The 20,430-nt window shown below is 38.6% G+C and overlaps 1 protein-coding gene across 1 annotated transcript in view; it reads left to right on the plus strand.

Moving 5' to 3' along the window:
• The window catches only part of TBK1 (TANK binding kinase 1), a 28,160-nt gene extending 13,407 nt beyond the window's left edge, over positions 1-14,753 (plus strand). Inside the window, exons 9-21 of the mRNA XM_036401226.1 lie at positions 495-691; positions 1,883-1,941; positions 3,059-3,150; positions 3,590-3,691; positions 5,626-5,704; positions 6,554-6,675; positions 6,801-6,877; positions 7,220-7,259; positions 9,618-9,719; positions 9,809-9,905; positions 10,928-11,034; positions 11,345-11,416; positions 12,266-14,753. Coding sequence (XP_036257119.1) covers positions 495-691; positions 1,883-1,941; positions 3,059-3,150; positions 3,590-3,691; positions 5,626-5,704; positions 6,554-6,675; positions 6,801-6,877; positions 7,220-7,259; positions 9,618-9,719; positions 9,809-9,905; positions 10,928-11,034; positions 11,345-11,416; positions 12,266-12,317 — 1,198 coding nt within the window. The 3' untranslated portion in view covers positions 12,318-14,753. The remainder of the gene's footprint in view (positions 1-494; positions 692-1,882; positions 1,942-3,058; positions 3,151-3,589; positions 3,692-5,625; positions 5,705-6,553; positions 6,676-6,800; positions 6,878-7,219; positions 7,260-9,617; positions 9,720-9,808; positions 9,906-10,927; positions 11,035-11,344; positions 11,417-12,265) is intronic.
• Positions 14,754-20,430: the final 5,677 nt, after the last annotated feature.

Here is a 20,430-nt window from a genome sequence, read left to right on the forward strand (position 1 = left end):
CATCTTTGCTCTTCCTTATCACTGCTGTTTTAGGAAATAATCTGGCTATCTGTTAGCTTACTGGCCGAATTTAATTTTTTGACATGTAAAACACCAGACTTTGTTTTTGGAGAGACCATCCATCTCCTTTCAAGAAAAGGATATGCCTTAGAAAAGTTAAGTAAGCTTCCTTCCCCTCATTTAGTGTTGCCTGTTTTTATTGACCTTCAGACCAGAGCAATTTTGTTTAGACAGACATGCTTTGGCAGATAATCAGAGGTAGAAAGGAAGTTTGATATTTTGCAGGAAATAGCTTTTATTTTTGTAACACAGCAACCTCGGGTCTTAGGCACCATGCTACTGTTTTTTTACTTAAAAGTCAAGTGCTTTATTTGTAAATGCAGTCCTTAATTAATCAGAAATAAAAGCAATTTTTATTTAAATAATACAAAATCTGAATTCCTCAACTATTGTAGTGAGTCTAACTGCTACCAATTATATTGTTTGTATTATAGAGCTGCTATATTTCATGAGTTGGTCTACAAACAGACAAAAATACCATCTCAGAATCAAGAACTGATATATGAAGGTCGGCGCTTAGTAATAGAGCCTGGCAGATTGGCACAGCACTTCCCCAGAACAACAGAGGAGAATCCTATCTTTGTAGTAAGCAGGGAGGCTGTGAACATTGTTGGATTAATCTATGAAGAAGGTATATGAAAGTAATTTCCCTTTTCTCACAGCTATCTTTTGTAAATACTTTGTGTTACTTAATATAATTGTTTTATGTCTGTTATGTCTTAAAAATAGTGTTGGAAATTTTTTGTTGATATCTAAAGTTCTAAGTATGCAGTCCAATATTTTTCAAAGCTGCTGAGTATTCAGAACATTTTTACTGAAACAGTAGGTGCTTGTAATGTTCCAAGTCCTTTGAACCTGAACATTTGTGTGCTAAGATGTAGTGGTTCTTACAGAGTTATGAACCTTTTTGAAGCATGACACTTTAAACAAGTAGAAAGAAACATTATAGAAAGTAACTAAAGCTGGTTCTTTTGTTCCATTATTCACTAAGTGGAAAGTCAAGTTTTACTTTTTTTTTTTTTTAATTTGTTGTGAATGTGGTTAGCCTTTCAGTTAACAGAGGAGGTCTTTGCAATGTACATTTGCTCAGAAGATAAGGTAATACTATAACAGGGGGGAAAAAAAGAAATTGAAGTCTTGAATTTCCATTTATCATTGTGAGGCTTTTAGAGAGGCCTATGCCCGAGCCCCTTTTTAATAAATGATGAGCAGCAGGACATGGCTGCAGTTGAGAGGTCGGTGTTGCTTTTGTCAGTATGTCCTAAATACTGACTGCTCTGGCCAGCTGGCACTCCCACTGAGGTAAAGAGTGTGGGTAGGAGAACTGTTTGTGGAAGGATCAACAGGGCCTTTATATTGTGTCACAGAGCTTTCTGAAGGAGCCAGTGAGCATGAGAACAAAGGAGATTCAGGTGGTAGGGGCTGCCTGAGGCTGGTGAAGTGCTACCCTTAAAGAGCCTTAGTGAAAATAAGCAGCCATGTGATGAGAAGGAATGGTCTCCTGTGTGGGCAAACATGGTGCTGAAGAACAGAGAGAAACAGTCAGCTCTCTCAATGGAGAGAGGTTGCAAGTGGAGACCTGCATGAATTCTGTGCCATGCAGCATGTTCAGAAGTGAGTCTGGAAAAGAAAGGACAATTTGCTGAAGATACCAAGTTATTTAAAACAGTTAAGACAAAGGCTGGTTTTAGAGGAGTGCACGAGAAGCACATGATATTAAAAGGCATAAAAGCAATGTACAGGGTGGGGAGGGAAAACAATCTGAACTTTTGAAGTCTCTTCTCAAAAATAATAAAATACAGACACTTGTTTTATGTTTCAGTTTTACTTCCTAAAGTACATCAACGTTACGATTTGGATGGGGATGCCAGTATGGCTAAAGTGAGTAATTACCATTTTAAATAATATATATGGATAATGATACTGAAATGAAAACTACTTAATTTTCAAATTAATAATGTTTATAAAACTATTTTAGAATGCTAATGAGGATAGTGACTGATAAAAATATATTTATTAACAAAGGATCTAAAAGTATATTAAAGCTATACTTTTGTATGCAAAATATGGTTTGGGGTTTTTTTTAAAACCAAACTCAAAGTCCAGTCTTCTAAATTCAAAATGCTCTGCTACTGTATAATTCAGTGCTGGTGGGGAAAGGAGCCTTACACTGTGTAGACCTGAAGTGAGTTAGAGGCTTCATATCTTGTAATAGTACAAAATTTAACATTAGAAAAATAACTCTTGCTCAATAGAGAGGAGTCTGTAGGACTATGCAGAAGGGTGGAATTTCTGTTGCCTCTTAGAAACTTTCAGAATCTGTGGGAGACAAGTCAAGGATGTTGCACTGTTTTGGTTGTTTTTCTAAAACTACTGAGTGTATGTGCAGCCATACTTTGTCATGACCACTTATACATGTGAAATACTGACTCCCTTTTATTCAGACATGGTAGTGCTGAAAACGTATGCCTCTTTAAATACCAGTAATCTTGAAAATTAATAAACAGAAAAGTGTCAGTTGATACTAATTATTTAAAGCATTGTAAATTATAATATCTGAAACTTTTTTCTTAATTCTAAATAATGCAGCAATCTTGTAAGTGGAATTGGGTAAATTTAGAGAGTCTCTAGCCTTAGAATTTAAAAAAGGGTCAGTTTTCGCAAGTTCCTTTTAGTGTATGTGCTTGATTCCTAAAATATTGAAGAAATGTACTTGTAACTTTGACAGAAATAGTAAGTTGCATCATTTTTGTTTGTGAGATTGTTTTCATCCCTAATAGGTGTTTCAGCATAACTGGAAAACCCATGTTGGCTCTGCCTTCATAATGGCTGTTTGGTTGTTACCTGAGTAAAGCTTAGGCCAAGTTGCACATTTTAAACTACCATCCTCATGTTGCTTTCTTTTATTAATCTGTGTTGCTTTGTTGTGATGTATTGTCTTGAAGCAATTGTTAAGAGAATGCCAGATCAGTACTTATGCTGGGTTTTTTTCCTCCAGGCAGTGACAGGTATTGTATGTTATGCCTGCAGAGTTGCCAGTTCTTTGCTACTTTACCAGGAGCTGATGAGAAAAGGAATTCGATGGCTGATGTAAGCAATTGACTGCATTTCATTATGCTTTTTTTCTTTTAATTGAGATATGCCTTGATTATCAATACATAATTCTGTCATCTCTTGATATCTTGGGAGGTTTTGTTTATCCTTGAGTAAGGATAGGCTGAATTTCTTCCTTTTTCCTGTCATTAGGGAAACAAATTTTTTTTTAAATAATTAAAGTTAAGGTGTTTGCAAATTTATTTTCTTCTGTGTATAATTTAAGTCTAACTTCTGGTAACATGCAGATGGAATTGAACAGCTTGCACAAGGTATTTTTATATGAGGATTATGTTAATGCATCTCTAACTGAAAACAATTCCTCCTGGCAATTATTGCTGCAGGTATATTACTGTATTACTGATTGCTGGTAGGATGGCAGTTGAATACTTTTATTCATTACTTTATACTTATAGATAATGCTTCACTTTTTTAGTGAAATAATCAAGGATGATTACAATGAAATGGTTCATAAAAAGGCAGAGATTGTCATCAGGCTGGATTTCTGCAGCAGAAACATTGAGAAAGCTGAGAAAATGTGAGTAAAAGCAGTACACCGTACACATTGATTCTTCATTATCATTTTTAGTGACAACAGTATTATAAGTTATGATTATTTGCAGTGTTTTTGCATATAAAAATTAAATTTGAGTCAGCATGGATTTTCTGATGGCACTGACTTAAGCAGATTTAATCATATATGTTACTTAAGTTAGAGTATTAATTTTGCTGTTTAACCTAATAAGAACAAGTAATTGCTAATTAGTGGTAACTGTGTGTGTTCTTTTTCTTCTTCTCTGACTCAGCTCATTTGCTCTTACTGACTCTAGAAGCTATAGTAAAGCTTGGACAAAGAATCAAGTAGCTTTGCTTTCTTTAGTGCTTTTGCTGCTGCATTTGGTTGCATATGACTTCAAATACTGCCCCTTACACAGTTTTAAGACTGTAGCATTTTCTGTGTAGAAGGAATTTTCATGTTCAAATGCAACATAGAGCACCTGCAAAAAAAAACCCCTGAACAACCAAGCCCCACCCCCTTTGGTCCCTTCCCAGCAAGGTGTTATCCTTAGGCATTGTGATAGGAACTTTAAATAGCACCTCTTTTTAGCATTCTCCTATGGATGGTAGTTTTCCTGTTCAACCTACTGCCAGTCTTTCCCAAATGCTCTCTTAGTCATGGGATTTTCTGAACTTCTCACCAGGCTGCTCTGAGAATGCAGATACCCACAAGGTGATTAACACACACATGTAGAACCGCTGGGTTTGCACAGTAGACTTAAGAATTAGACTTAAACCTGTTGGAGCTGCTATGCCTGTGCAAATTGAGCACCTTGTACGTAGTAATTGTGGATGCTCAAGGGTTTGACAGATTTGCTCTGTGTGTGCCAAACCTACCTTAAAACCCAGGTGTGTCTGTTTGTATTGGCTTCAAAAACACCACAAAACCACAACAGTGAAATAGTGAAGTTGGTAACTTGCGAGATAAGACCTGTGCAGCTTAGATACAAATCATTAGGGCAAGAACCCAAACTCCCTTCAAGCCCATTTGTACTAGTTAGCAGGACTAGATCTTGTTCAGTCTGTGTTTGCATTCTGCTAGAAGAAAGCCACTCAGAAGAAACCACTGTCACTTCTGTTTTGTGACTCTGAGTACCTCAGCAGTAGTTTGAAAAAAAAATGATATTCATTTGCTAACTGGAGTAGTTCTCATGTGAACAGAAATTTTCTATGTGTTTGCACATGGTCTTTTGGCCTCATACAAAGGGGCAGGATTTTCAGTTTGTTTGACTTTGCTAACTCCATAAAAGTCTTCTAAAGGACATGTCCTCGTGTTTGTCCTTCCTTTTCAAGGCTGTGCTTCAAAGCATGACAATACAAAGTCTTTATTTGAAAAGGTAAATAAAGCATTGAACTTGAGTGAAGCATGTATTTTTTGAAAGCAGTTGAGCTGTTTGTGATAGTGTTTTTAAAACTAAAATGTACACGAGACTCAAGAGAAAAAATATTGTCCTGAATAATTTATTTGGCACTTGAGCTATGGTCATATGGAAAGTATCATTATGAACAGATGGTCCTACTATCCCAGCCTTTAAACATTTAACCCAGTAAGTTTTCTCAGAAAAGCATTTTGGTACATTGAAATATTAGTGTGTTAATGACTACTTTAAGTACCTTTAGTTTGATAAGATTAAAAAAATTACTTGGTGAAAGGAAATAGTCTTCCACTGCCTGTCAAGTACAAGTAATAAAAGTAGAATAAAGAATTCAGGAATGGAAATTTCAACTTTATTTTAACAGTTCCAGTGTAGGAAAAAAAATCAAGGAATGTTTTTTTAAATCTAAATTCTTTCCATTGTTAGTGGCCACTTAAATTTGTCAGTTTCATGGTTGTTGCTTGACAGATTCAAGAAATACTTTGAGTGTATTCACTGCTTGTTTATTTTTTTTCAACTGCCTTTTTTTGCTGGACAGATACGAAAATTTGATGCAGATCAACTTGGAAGCATCAGAAGTGGATGAAATTTCAGAGATACATACGAAACTCTTGCGCGTAAGTGTCTGACAAAGTTACACTGTCATTCCGAAAAGGGTGTTTCTACAGAAAAAGCCAAATACACAGTAACACAGGCTTCTGGAAATAACAACTCAGAAATTTCAATGTAGCTTCTAGATTGCCTGTTGTTAAAATGTCCATACTAATGTGAATAGCTTTCTGAAAACAGAGCTTTTATATTAGCTCAGTGTAGTGAAAATGGGTTCCTGAAAATACATTCCTATTTTCTAAAATACTCAAGAATTATAACATTGAAATATATTTTCCTTTGCTATATTTTCTTTTCCATTTTTTCCTTTCCTTAAGGAATTATTGACTACTTTGTTGGCTTTCTAAAATGTTACATTCATAAACACAATTCAAAGTGATCTGCTTTGAAGTGTGCATCATGTTTCCAGACATGAAAGGAAAAATTGAAAATAACTTAATACACTGGGAGCAGATAAAAAGTTCTCCATTTCAAAAGGAAAAGATGATTCGTGCATTTTTATTTTGAAGATTGTATGAACTGCAGAGAAAGGAAGGTATGAATCATGTGGATAGTTATTATATGAATTCTTAATAAACCAGAAGAATAAGGGTAGAAGTAAATAAGGGATTTATGAAAGGGTGAAAGTTATTGTTGAAAGAAAGTAAATTTTAACTAACAGAAATGCCAGCATCAAATATGATTCTTTCTTTAATAATACCTTGCTTTATCTGCTTCTCGCTAAGCCTAGGCAGATAATTGGACATATTTCTTTAATGGAGATCAGTGAAACAAACAAGTTTGTAGTATTAATGTGCTCAAGTAATAATTTTTCACTTCACCTAGTGGTAAGATTGAACCTTCTTGCTCTTATGTAGCTCTCCAGCTCTCAGGGCACCATAGAAACTAGTCTGCAAGATATCAAAACCAAACTTTCTCCTGGTGGTTTACTGGCTGACACCTGGGCTAATCAGGAAGGCATGCATCCAAAAGACAGAAAGTGAGTAACTACTTACTGTTCTAATATGTGTTGAATTCTGCGTTGAGTTGTAGTTCACAAAGCTCCTTAATAGGTACTTGAGTTTATGTATAAAACATCTCATTTTCTTCCTTTTGTCACTCTAGTCCAGAAAGACTTCAGGCACTGCTGTCTTCCATTACAGACATCTACTATCAGTTCAAAAAAGACAAAGCAGAACGAAGTAAGTAATTTATTTGATTCACTTTTAACATAAAATGTAAAGCAAGGGACAGGTCAGTCTTAGTTTGACTAGGATATTAGTGGTAGGTATGGACAGTTAGCCACAGTGCATATGTCTGTAGGTCCTTAGTGTGATACCATGCTAGAGCCCTTATGAATGAAACACCACTGTTAATAGCATAAATTTGAATTGCAAGACTAGAGAGGAGGAAAAACGTGTATGACCACTTTGACTTGTAAAAAGAAGGAAACTTTGTAGGAAATGGGTAAGCTTAGTAGAGTTTTGCATAAATACAACTAGCAGAGTTAGATTGGTAATGTTTGTCATCTGCTCTGATCCTAGGGCTTCCTTATAATGAAGAACAAATACACAAGTTTGACAAGTAAGTTTTGAAGTTACCATTGGGAACTACCATGATTGCTTTCAGGTCCTCCAAATGCTCTTGCCAATAACCCATTCTATTAATTTTATTGTAAATTGCAACCTCTTTAGGATTGCTTTGTAAAAAAATTCTTTTAAAAATCTTAAATACATAGGGGTATTTAAGGGGTATTTTAAAAATTCTTTTAAAAATCTTAAATACATAGGTATCATAGCCTATGATAATGAGGTGCTTTCTGGCTGTAGAGTTTTTTCACTGATAGGCCTTCTAAAAGGAAAATACCTGATTGTTATCTGGGCATAACTGTTTTGTAGGAAGTTCACTTCTTCCCTGTTTTTTTCAGGCAGGCAAAAGCCCTGAGTAGGATTGAAATGACTTTGTAGCTAAGTGGACATAATTTTCTACAGATGAGTAAAGTGTGGACTAGCTGAATTAAATTCCAGAATGATTTAATCTTACAGGAAATATAGCACACAAAATTAATTTTAGTCTCATTCTCCATGCTTGTTTAAGATTGTCACTCATGCAAGGTGTTCACATTAAGCATCTGTGTGTAACTTGGGTCTCTAAACTCCCATAGTCTCCACTGATTCTATAGTGCTGTACTTGTCTCAGCATTTATTCAGTTCTTCATATGCAGATGGGTAATGCCATTTAAGTTGCCCTAAAATATCTGAGACATGCTCTGAGACTGGGAGGTAGGACACAAATGGGAACCCTGTCAAATGGACAGGTGGTCAGAAGCAGGGCAGGATACCTTTGCTGGAGAAGAGAAGGTTGCATGGAGTCCTCCCAGTGGCCATCCAGTAGCTGAAGGGGGGGCTACAGGGAAGCCTGAGAGCCACTCTTCATCAGGAGCTGCAGTCATAGGACAAGGAGTCATGGCTTCATGCTGAAAGAGGGGAAATTTAGGTTGGATACATTGAAGAAGTTCCTCTCTGTGAAGGTGATGGGACACTGGAACAGGTTGCCCAGAGAAGTTGCAGCTGCCCCATCCCTGGCAGTGCTCTGTGACAGGGAGGTTGGAGCTAGATGATTTTTATGGTTCCTTCCAACCCAAACCATTATAAGATTCTATCTCAAATGATGCTAGATGCTTATGTTTAAGTAAATGAATTATTCTCCTCGTGGCTGGTCACTTGCATGGTTCCCTAGACTTTGCTAAATGCTGCATTAATTTAGTTACCACTTACATAATTTTCTAAAAAATCTTTCTCTTCCTACCATGAATGTGGCTTCAATGACAATTACAGATAGAAAGCTGTCATGCAGAGGGCACAACTTTGCCACTTGATTTTCCCATAGTGAAAGCTAAACTGACTAACTGCCAAGCAGAGCAGAGGGTTTTCTACTACTAAAACCATGTCCTTGTCTTAGTGTATGATAAACTTCAAATAAGTATGCTTCATTTTCATGAAATGAATACTGGTTTGAATACTGGTATATTTTCTACCATATATATCTCCCTGGGACTGTACAGGTTTGAGATCCTAAGTCCATCTTTTTTATACTTGATTCACCCCACAGGGAAATGGCAGTGGCTTTTCTTAGAGATTGTGTGCTATTATCAGCAGAGGCTGGCCTTTGTAATACTTATCTCTAGGCAGATAAGGGTAAGGGAGCAGCTCTCAATTTGAATTTTATTTTTTTGGTTGAATGATAGGTATGCATTCCTGATGACAGTCCAGCTACACACTATCTACAATTTAATTAACAATATTTATTATGCAAGACTTAATGAAATGCCTGAACTAGGTGTTGGTCTGTAGCGTTGCAGTATCCCTTACACTTACTGGTGCAATGCGTAGCATGGCAAGGCAATTACACTGGGACTACTGTCTGCCACACTAACAAGAACTGGGGTTTGTTTTCCTTTCTTTTCCTTTTCTGCTTGTTTCTTTTTCCTCTTGTCATAAAATTAGGCTGACACAAAACTCCTGTTCTTTTTCTTGCATGTATGTTACTCAATGCAAAGGATTATTCATATATGCTAGAAGTTCCAAGTATCTGCAGTAGGCAAATATGAAATAATTAGGACTTTTGTCCTTTCCATTTAGAATTCTGAAATATACCAGCTGACTCAAGGAAGACATTTGGCCATTTATTCATATAAAAATATGAATGCAAATACAAACAAAGTGCTTCAAATAATTTTCTTCCTCCGTGCTAGCATATATTTTTGAAACATAAATTTTTGTCAGTTCCTGCAGAATGTTGAGTTCTTACACATTACAACAGCCTGAATAAAGGTGGCTGCACAGATTTTAAGTCCACAAACCTTTCTCCAAATTTCAGAAAGTTAGGGGAATGGGGTTTTGAAAGCAGTATGACACTAATTTGGTTGTTTCTCTGTTGCAGGCAGAAGCTGTATTTGCATGCTACAAAAGCCATAGCTCTTTTCAAAGATGAATGTGTCAGCAAGTATGAAACATTTTTGGACAAAGCTGAGGACTGGACAAGGCAAGCTATTGATTTCTTTAATGTTTGGTAATGTTCATTGCACCACTTTTATATAAGCAGCTCTTAAAAGAAAACTCTTTTTCTTTTAGGAAAATGCTTCACACAAGGAAGCAATTACTGGCTCTCACCAACCAGTGTTTTGGTATTGAAGAAGAGGTGTCCAAATATCAGGATTATATAAATGAGGTAGAATGCTTCAAAATTATGGGAAGCATTTGCATAGTTAAAAGACTTCCACATATTTTCATGTCAGTAGTGTTGCTAATAGTGAGTCTTACATTAATGCAGTTGTATTAAAAGTGCTGTATGTGGTCTGCAGTAGCTTCATTGCCATGTCATATTGAATGGTGTTATTTTTTGAATAATTGAATAATGTGATTTTGTGAATTGTAACTTGATTTTGGAATTTGGTGGGGCTAGTTTGGTTTGGGATGATGGGTTTTTTTTATTTGCGTCAGGGTTTTTTTGGTGGAGTTTGTAGGTTTGGATGATTTGGGGTTTTTTTTGCTAATGTTAGCAATTCCCCCTCAAAAAAAAAATCAGTGCAAATGGATGTGGGTTCATTGAGAAATGTTCTGTGCAACTGTTACCATAATACTTTCAGAGGACCTAGAGGATTATCCTAATTCTCTTATGAAATATAAAAATGCTGCTTCCATAGTCCAGATGATAGGATACATACTTAAGGATGTTAAACTAATGATTTGGATGGTGACTCTGCAGGGTGCAAACTTATCAGAATTACCTCAGGATTGAGAGAATAAGCTCACTTTCATGAAGTAAAATTATTGTTTTTTAGAAAGGAAAGATAAATGAACAAAAAGCCATTGCTAATTGTAAAATCAGTTTAGGAATGGTGGACAGCAGCATTTTACTTGTTATTTGTATTTTAGTTGCACCTAATCCATTGATTAGGATCCTGCTGCCCTAGGATATCTACAGACATAACAAATAGATAATTCTTCCTTTCCAGAGTTTATTATGAAAGTATTAGATAAGAAGATGGAACAAACCAGGGAATTATTGGTCATGTCAATACAAAACTTGCTGTGATGATCTCGTCTTGGAGCTTATCAGCCACCTTAGTACTGTAATGAATTTATGAGATATCACAACAACAGAGAATTTAAAAAAGGATTTTAAGGTGGGCATCAAGATATACATGACAACTTCTATTGTAACTTGAATTTCCTTTCTATCTATTACAGTTACAAGATGCCCTGCCACAGAAAATGTTTGCCGCTTCCAGTGGAATGAAACATACAATGAATACAGTCTATCCAAGCTCAAACACATTAGTAGAAATGACTCTTGGGTGAGAATTTTTTAAGGGGATTGATGTAATAATGTATGCTTGCTATACAGGGAAATTGAAAAAAAATTAAATTACTTAGTGATTGTTGTATTAAGATCAAGAATTTTAGATTGCTATAGTGGTGGCACAGATTTGGAAGTGAGTGGGGGACAGCACTAATGTATCATCTGTCTCTTTGTAAATAAACAACTTACCTGTCCCTTGTTTTGTATGTAATGGCAAGTTGCTGAAAACTGTTGTAGTGAGGGATCAGAGCAGGTATCTATACCAATAAAAACTTTAATATTTATTTTGCTTCTGGTTACTACAGGATGAAGAAACTGAAGGAGGAAATGGAAGGTGTTGTTAAAGAGCTGGCTGAAAACAATCACATTTTGGAAAGGCAAGCAATTGTTTTCCCTTTTGGGGCTGAAACTAGGGGCAGGCTTAATTTGGTACCTTTAGATCCAGAATTTAAAGTAAGGGAACAATTCTTTAATGTCTTTAACAGTAAATATATTTTGAGCTGTTCAAATGAGATATAACAAAAAAAAAAATTACTTAAAACCTTGGAACATGGCTGTGTCAGAATGATCTTAGAGCAATTTTTGTTGCATTTTTGTTTCATGTTACTTTTGTTTAGCTATAAATATTAAAATATAATAAAATAATATATAAATAGAATAGAGATATAAAAGTATAATATAAATATAATAAAAATTCCTGTTGCACAGATGGATCAGTTCTGAATTTAAACACAATAATGTTGCAGCAATGCAATGGTGCCTTTTAATTCCTCCCATTTAGAGGTTATTTTTGACAACCATGGAATTACACCAATCTGAATTGATGATTTTGCATTTTTCAGATTGCTTAAATAAAGTGAAGAGGTAAACATGTTTCTTACAATACTGAGAGGGTATTGTCATTATCACATATAGACTGATTTTGATTTTTTTTTTCCTATGAAGATGAGAAAATATGTAAAAATAAGTATCTCTTTAAAGTTCCAGGGTAAATTGCTAGTAGAGTGGAGTTTAGTTTCAATTTGAATTAGTTTTGTTTTGTTCCCCACTCCCAGTCCCATGCTTGCAGCAAAGCTTCCTTTCTTCCATCCTCTTTGCAGATACAAAAGTTAGTTACAAATGCCTCTGTTGGCATGTAACAAGTGAAAGGAAAACCCCATAAAGAAATTAAAGTTTGATTCTATAGTCTAGTCAACCACCTAAAAATGTACTTTTTTATGGTTTAGATTTGGTGCCTTGACTATGGATGGTGGCCTGCGGAACGTGGACTGTATCTAGCTTCCAAATGACCTGAAGAGGATTTGTAAATTTTTTCAAAGGGAAAAAATACTGTTGGGACAGTTGAAAGCAGAACCTCTATCCAGGATTTTTTTTTCCTTCAGCAACTGTATTATTAAAGAAAATGTAAATATGTATAATATGTAAATACAAAAGAAATATATATATCTTTTCTTGGTCACTTTTAGGATAGAATAACTTCTGGCAGGGAATTGAGCCCCTTGGAGGATCTCTGAGGAGTCCTAAAGGGAAAAGTATTGTTGATGAAATTGACATTTGTCTGCTTTGAATATTGCCCTTTCTTTCAGAATGCAATTTAGTCTTCATTGCAAGAGGACTTGCAGTACTCCAAAACACCGTTGTATAAAGGGTATTTTGGATTAACTTCAACAGCCACTGTTATGTAGGAGTCTAGCTGAATGACTGTGATCATCACAGAACATGATGAATGTTTTAAATGAGATGTTTTTAAATGAGTGTGAATAGGGACTAGGAGTGCAGATAGGACAGAACAGAAATGCATTTCTCTTTCCTTCACATTCAAATTGTTAGTTCTCTTCTACTTGAGAAAGCAAATTCACAGTATTTTTAAGTTCTCTAAATATTTGGTGCCATGTTGTCTGTAATCATTTGACTGCTTAGTATATGGAAGTTTTGCACTCCAGCTTGTCAGAATGAATGTAAAAGTCTTTTTTTGGAGTACAGCATTTTCAGACTTTCCCTGAAATCTTGTTGCTCACCACAACAATGGGTACTTAAAATGGCTGCTTCTTAATCTTATTTGCAGGTATAATTTTTTAAAAAGGTTAAAAATTTGGTATGAGAAGAGTTTGTGGACAGTCAGTAGACTGGATAGTATCACATCTCAGTAGTAACTGAATAGTGGAAAATAAGGTACCAGTCTAGATTTGAAAGGGACCACTCCCACTGCTGCCTTACAACTTTGGTACCAAACGTTGATGGAAAATTTAGTAAGACTGTATATTTATTTTCCATCATCAATAGTTACTACTTTCAGTGCTACATGATTGGGATGCAGAGATGCAAAGTGAAACATTCTGCTCCAAAATACATAGGAGAAAGAGAACAGGAAATCAAAAAATTCTGGAAACATCCTTTTGTTTGGATACTACGGATGTACATACTTGTTTCAGATGAGCATGCAAGTATTACAGAACTCATTCTCTCCTTGTGGAAACCTGGTCATGGATGTTCAGTAGTGTCAATAACACTTCTCATTGCTGCATTACACCTGTAAGAGCTGGACCAACTATATTTAGAATTTTCTATAATTACTGGTGGAACATTTAGATGTAAACTAAACAACATTGACCAGTGATAGCATCTGGTAGTTTTGTGGTGCTTATTCCCTGCTTATCTGTCCAGGTCAGAACACAAAGCATTTTAATTTCCTTTTTAGAAAATATGTGGAGAGAAACTTAGGAGCTTTAAAGCGAGTGTTTCGCTTTAAAAGAAAAGGAAATTCGCTTGCCTTGATGTCCAAGACCTGCATTCTAGTGTTCTTGGTGAGAGTCAAAAAAGGGAATTCAAACATTTTTACATTCATGTGAGCAGCTTCTGTCTTTGTCACCCAAAAAATCTAGCTATGCAAAAGGGGTGCAGCAGTTTGTCACCTATATTTCTTTGGCACTCTTAACAGTTTTAAAATACTGGAATTATGTCTAACTGGAATGTTTTAATGCCTGCTTGTACATTTGTTCATTCACATCCACAGTCTCACTGAGTATCAGTAAAACACATGAATAAATGTTAAAAGGATTGGGCTCTCTAGATGTGGATAAACTGTATTTTGTTTCCAACATTATAACACTTGGTTGTTTCAAAGTTCTTAATCTTGAAAGAAATCAAATGCTAGGTGGAATATACAATTTTCAACTTCCTTATACTGAAGCAGTCCGAAAAAGAAAGTTAATTGTAGTGTAAGTATAGCCTGTATGTTGAAATATGTGCAGCATTCTTTTACATGTTTGAAAATTTTTTGTTATATTTTATGTTCATTTTAAACATTGCTGGCTTTAGTCTTGCTGAATACATCAGTAATCTTAATCATGTTAAAATTTCTTTTTCTAAAGCAATTTTAACAAAGCAGTAGCTAAGGCACTTGAAGTAATCAGTTCATAATCTTCTGATTACGTTATTATGAAGCAAATAATTTTTCAAGTCAAAGCATAGTGTTGTACCATCAACTTTTTGCTCAAACTAAGTGTCCTGATGCTATGAATCTTGCTATTCATTTGCCAAAATAAGTAATAGAAAGTAATATATGGTTCTTCTTCCTGAAGCTGGTTTACTGGTTTGGGGGGTTTAGCTGAATATATTAATTATCTGTTACTTGAACAAACCTGTCTTCATATGAATTGTGAAAATGCATGAGTGAACAGCTTAATGGCATGAATACATCATCAACAGTGTGTACTTCTGCCTTTTCATAATTTAATTTTCTGTTGATTTCAGGATATCCTTAAGAGATTTATTTTCTTGTAAGCACAACAGAGAGCCTGAAACATGAAGTTGCAAATTGCAGCTCAGTTTGCATTATCCAGCTGTTCAGAAAATGTGTCCTGCACAACAGAATCACTAGCATTGGCAATATGGTAGAGCCACTAATTGTTCTAATTTTTTTTAACTTCTTGGTTGATATATGTTCTGAACTACATTAATTCTTTTAATGGTGGTTAAAGTCCTAGTGTCTGCTCACTGGTAGAACTCAAATCAGTTCTAAGGTAGTCAATCACTGTAGAAGTGGTAATTGTAGAGCAGTTCTGGATAGTCCTGAGCAGAACTGGGAAAAAGGGGAGTTGTTGGCTGAAAGAAGGGAGTACTGGAAGAAGAGGGAGGTAAAAGTCTTTGGTAATCTACAGGCTGTTCCAGAAGATCAGCATTCACTGTGACTGTGGTGAAAGCATTATACATTATTAATATAAACTGTTATTGAAACAAAAAAACCCAGCCTACAACTTTGGTAAATCCTTTCTAATGCTGAAGAGAGGCGAGTGCCAGAACAGATTGCCCTGGGAACAGCAATACCGTTTTAAGAGGGTTTATAGGAACAGGTTAAGTTCTTGAGCTCTTGTGACCGATTCTGCCATGGGCAAGGCTTCATGACCTTCTATTTTTCTGTGCCCTAAATAGCTTTATGTTTTCATCAGTCACCAAAAAAAATGTGGTAGGGGTAGTATCCCTCAGTGGAATTTGATATTTTGTCCCTGGTACTAGCTCAGGCAGCAGTAGTTGTAGGTGCACATCTTTTGGAGAACTTTGCTGCCTGTGTGTAGTAAGGCCGGCAGCGGCAGGTGAGCTGCTGGCGTGCTGCGGACGGGCAGGGCGCAGTTCTCCAACGCTGTGCTCCTGAAGCTCACACAAGTGTTGGATGCAAGCTCTGACTACCCCGGCCGCCACAGCCTCCCCACGCGGGTGTGAGCTATGGAGCTCTACCCAGCCCTGGGAAGTATTTCCCCAGTAGCTGCTTTAGGGCAGGGAGGCAGATCATTTTAATGGGAACCTATTGAAGCGCATCCCCAGCTCTTGTCAGCTCGCCCCGTGCCCGGGGCTGCCGCAGCATCCCGGAGCGCGTTCATGCCGAATGATGCGGAGTGTGTGCCTGCCGGGCGCGGGGCGGCGGACCGGCGGCAGGACTCGGGAGGTCGGCGGGAGGACGCGGAGCGGTGCAGCGCCTCCTTCGCCCCCGCCGCCTCCCCGCTCCCCTCGCCCGCGGCTGCCGTGTGCGTGAGGCGGGCAGAGGCGGCGGGGCTGGCGCGCCCCGCTCCGCTCCGCATGGCGGCGGCCGCGCGGGACCGGCGGGAGAAGCCTCGGCGGGGCCGGGCGGGGCCCCCGCAGCCGCCGGACGCGCCCGCCGCCCGCCCGGGCCCCGCGCTCGGCGGCCGCCGCCGCCCGGCGCCGCCGCGGCCCCGCCACGTCCGCACCATCTTCGAGGCGCCGCCGCCGCCGGAGCCCCCGCACCGCTTCGGGCCGGCGGCGGCGGGAGCGTGGTGCGACCTGTGCTGCCGCTTCGTGCTCTCGCAGGGCCTGCGCTGCGCCGGTGAGCGGCTCCGGCGGGAGCGGGCCGGGAGCGGCGGGGCCGGGGGGACGGGACACCCTCACAACACCCAGGGGCGCGGGGCCCGGTGAGCGACTCCCGCTCCGCGCCCGGGAACGCGCTCCTCGCCCGGCCCCGACCGGAGCCGGGGTTTCGCCACGTGAAGCGTCGGAGCACGACGGCTGCCGCGAGGGAGCCGAATTGCCGGGACACCGGCCTGGCGTGGGGGTGGATGCGGGGTGATCCAGGTAAAAGTGCCCCGTCCCTACGCGACAGGAAGGTAACGCGGGTCACAGGAGTGCGGAGTGCTGTCCTGAGCGCTCGGGTGCTGCCCAGCCCTGCCGAGAGCCATGCGTTCTGCTCCCCGGCCGGCAGGGTCATGCCCAAGGCAAAGCTGCGTTACACAGCATGTACATACGCGTCCTTTCGCTCTCTGGCCTCGGGTTCTTAGTAGGCAAAGGTGTGTTTTCCTTTTCCTGCATAGAAAGCAACTTTCCTCCTTTGCACCCCTTTCGTTACCAATGCCACACTCTAAAATACAGCTATCATTCACCTTCTAGCTCCTGTGCTTTACAGTACGACAACATACATCGTCTAGTGCTGGTGAAAAGTCCTCTTTTGCCATCCCTTGATTGATTGAAAAGGCTTTGGCCACGCTGTTGGGCTTCATGGTAACCTCGAGGGTGATTTCAGCATAGAACTCCTTGGGCACGTTCACTTGGCTGTGTGTTCCTCACCCTCAGCTGCAGTGCTGCTGCACTTTCTAGGACAATTTGTGCTATCCCTAGTGGTGTGACATGTTCAGGTGTGTGGTTTGCTCTAGATTTACATCACTGAGCCTTTGTTTAACAGCTGGTATTTGAAACACAGGGTGGAAAAGACAGGTCAATCTTCTGGTTTGTTTTTTTTTCTGTCTTAAGGAGATGTAATAACCTCATACTGTCCTTTGCTGATAAATATAATTTATGTTACAACACACTCTTCTCATGGTTACACTCACTTTCAGTGGCTCTATTTTTACAGTCATTCTTGGAATGGAAATATTTTGGCTGTGGAAATAAAATACTTTTTATTTATCATTTGCATTAATGCACTGTTTGTTCTGACAGGATGTGTAGTGCACTGATGTGAAAATAGACCTTAGAAATAATATTTTTTTAATGATCAAATGCTCCATGACAAGAGCTTCAAGTGTCACATTGGATTATGTATCTTCCAGCAACATTTTCTCAGAACAATTACAGCTTACAATGTTTTTCCTTCTCCTCTGTGACAAGCTCAATTTTTATGAGGCATAGTACTTCAAGCTGCTCTTCTAAATTGCTGTTTAAGTAGCAGAGGAAACATTCGACTTTCATGATCTAGCATGAATATAATATTTAGAAGCTGTAAAGTGCTATGCAGATGAAAGGAGACACCAGCTAAGAGCACAAGGGCTGCTGTGAGAACCTCTGTTCTTGCCCACTTGGCAGGAACAACTGGTGAGCCAGGCTGGTGAACAGACTGGCTGAGAAAGTGGCTGAGGGCAGCAGAAACAGGGACTGGGTCAGGACAGCTCAGAAGACCTGAAGGAGTGTGTGACTGGCTGCCCTCCTGGCTCAGAGTCACTAAATCCACTCTGGCCAGACGTCAGTCTACGCCCAGAGTCACAGGCTCCTCTGTGAGCAAGTGAATATAGGAGAGGAAGAAGTCCCCTGCTTTGGGAAGGCAGGCAGGGCTGTGCCCAGCAGCTGAAGTGTGTCTAGAGTGGCCTTGAAAGCTGAATTGGATGCATCCAGGACTATAGCCAAATCTGTGGCCTCTGTGGTGACCTCTGCTCTGTGAAAATGCCATGGTCTCCTTTGGGTATCCCTTGCAAAGCAGAGATTACAACAGAGGTGAGAAGTACCTTTCAAAGATTTTAGTCTGCCTGGCAAGGTGTGACAGTGCTGGAAGTTTCCCAAATAAACCTATGCTTTCCAGAAGCCACTTATTGTCATCTAAAAAGCCAAATAAAACAGCATCTTCCAGATGGGCATCTGGTAATAAAGAGGGATCTACATACTATATTCTCATTATTCTGAATCACAAAGACACAAATGCTATATTTATTTAACTTACCTTTTCTCAGTACTGGTTGAAGTCAGATCAGACTCACCAGATCCTTGCCATTAGACATGATCTAAGTCAAATGTGGTGAGCGTAGCGACAAGAATAAAATGGCATGAGAAATTTCCTCTGGGATAGGGAAGCAGTCAAAAGGCACATCAAAGGAGTAATTTTAAAGTATTTAGATACAGACTTTTTTTCTGAAAGAAAAGTCTTTGACTTCTCTATGGGAATGGGGCTTTCTTTGACTGTCTCTGTCCTTCCTTCCCCACAGTGTATATGAGGAATTCCCAAGCTGAGCTTCAGGAGAGGTTAGGCTTTACTTTTACCATTTTTCAGTGGGTCTGTGATTATCTTAGGGTTATCACACTCCTTGGTGCACCTCATAAAATGAGGTGTAATCCCTGACTACCAAGAAAAGATCTTTCTGCCTTTTGTGAGATTTTTGTTTGGAATTCACAAGTTTTCATGCTTCTGATAAAAAAATTCAAAATACTTTCATTTTATTTAGGGAAGATAGATCTGAACAGAATAAAAAAGATTAAGGATTGTCTATTTCAATGCAGTGCACAAGGTGCACATTATTCAAGCAATTTATTTTTTGAAAAGAAGTAAGGCAGTGCTGATATTCCTGGACCCCAGCCCAGAAAGAAAGCCAAGTGTAATGAAATCCCTCTGGAAAGGATACTTTGTAGTATCCGACTTCTTGCTGTCTTTTTGGATTCCTTTTCAAGAGAGGCTTAATTGGTTTTGCAGTTCAGGTTTGCTCTGCTATTTCACCTTTTCACCTTTGGGTGAAAAACCTGGTGCAGATGCAGAATTCCATTGCCTGGCCTGACTTCTCTGCACAAAGTTGTTTGAAACAGAAGCATCAGGATTATTCCAGTTTCTATAATGGAATGGTGTACAGTAAAAAGTGGGTTTTGTTTTCTAGCATTCGGTTTTTCTCTCAATCTGAAGGTAGTCGGGAGTGAAAATTCTCCATTTCTTGTATCTTATTGATGGTGTGTAGCATTATGTAGTGTAAGAGATTGTTGCATTGTATCAACATGTCATTTAGCATTTGAAAAATGAGGTATTTATCATAACTTTGGGTGAAAGTCTCTACGGCCAGGCTATGAAATACAATTTCTGAGCAGTTTTACTTTCCTCATAGTCTGGAGAACAGACTGGTGGTGGGAGTGTGAAAGGAACTACTTTGTGGACCACTTGCTCTGGACTTCCTAGTTAATTTCTGTAACTTTTCTTTTTCTTTGCATTTTACACTTTTCTTTGCATTTTACACTTTTCCATTGAACCAGATGAAACCAAATTAAACCTTTTCAGAAGTTTTACTCTTCACTTAAGAGAATATAGAGAATATAGAATATATAGAAATTACAGGTCCTACATGACTTTCACTTCAAACTTTCTAAAGATATTTAAGCAGATGCTTTGGAGGTACCATGAAAACCAGGTGGCTCCTTTCCTGGATTTAGTGATGGGACACGTTCTCTTCTCTACATCTCTTTTTTAACCAAATTTCCAGTCTTTGTTTTTTGAGCAAGCATTCCCTGAGAAGTGTATAGCACACTGTCAGGGCTTGTCAGGGCCTTCTCTCTGTTTTTTTTCTGCTCAAATGGGTATTTTGGTGGGAGCCTTGTTCAATTTCTAACATGTTTTTATATTAGCTTTGAATACTCAGTATCTGACTCTTGCTTTAGTGCAGTTGAAGAACAGAGGTGTTATGTTTTAATTTGTAGTATAGCTCTCCTACTACAAGAACTTTTAAATATCTGTAAAAACAAACAACAGCACAATAACCTGAGGAAAAAATAGGATATATTATCTAGATGCCTACTAATTTTCAGGAGTAGCAAAGAAATAGATGCCCCTGTAGAGAGAAATATGGAGGAAAGGAGCAAACACAGAGATTAGTGGGTTTTTTTCCTTCAGAAAGTACTTTTTTGACCACCAAATTTGTGTAGC

The sequence above is a fragment of the Molothrus ater genome, chromosome 5 (assembly GCF_012460135.2).
Source record: "Molothrus ater isolate BHLD 08-10-18 breed brown headed cowbird chromosome 5, BPBGC_Mater_1.1, whole genome shotgun sequence".
NCBI classification, from domain to species: Eukaryota; Metazoa; Chordata; class Aves; order Passeriformes; family Icteridae; genus Molothrus; species Molothrus ater.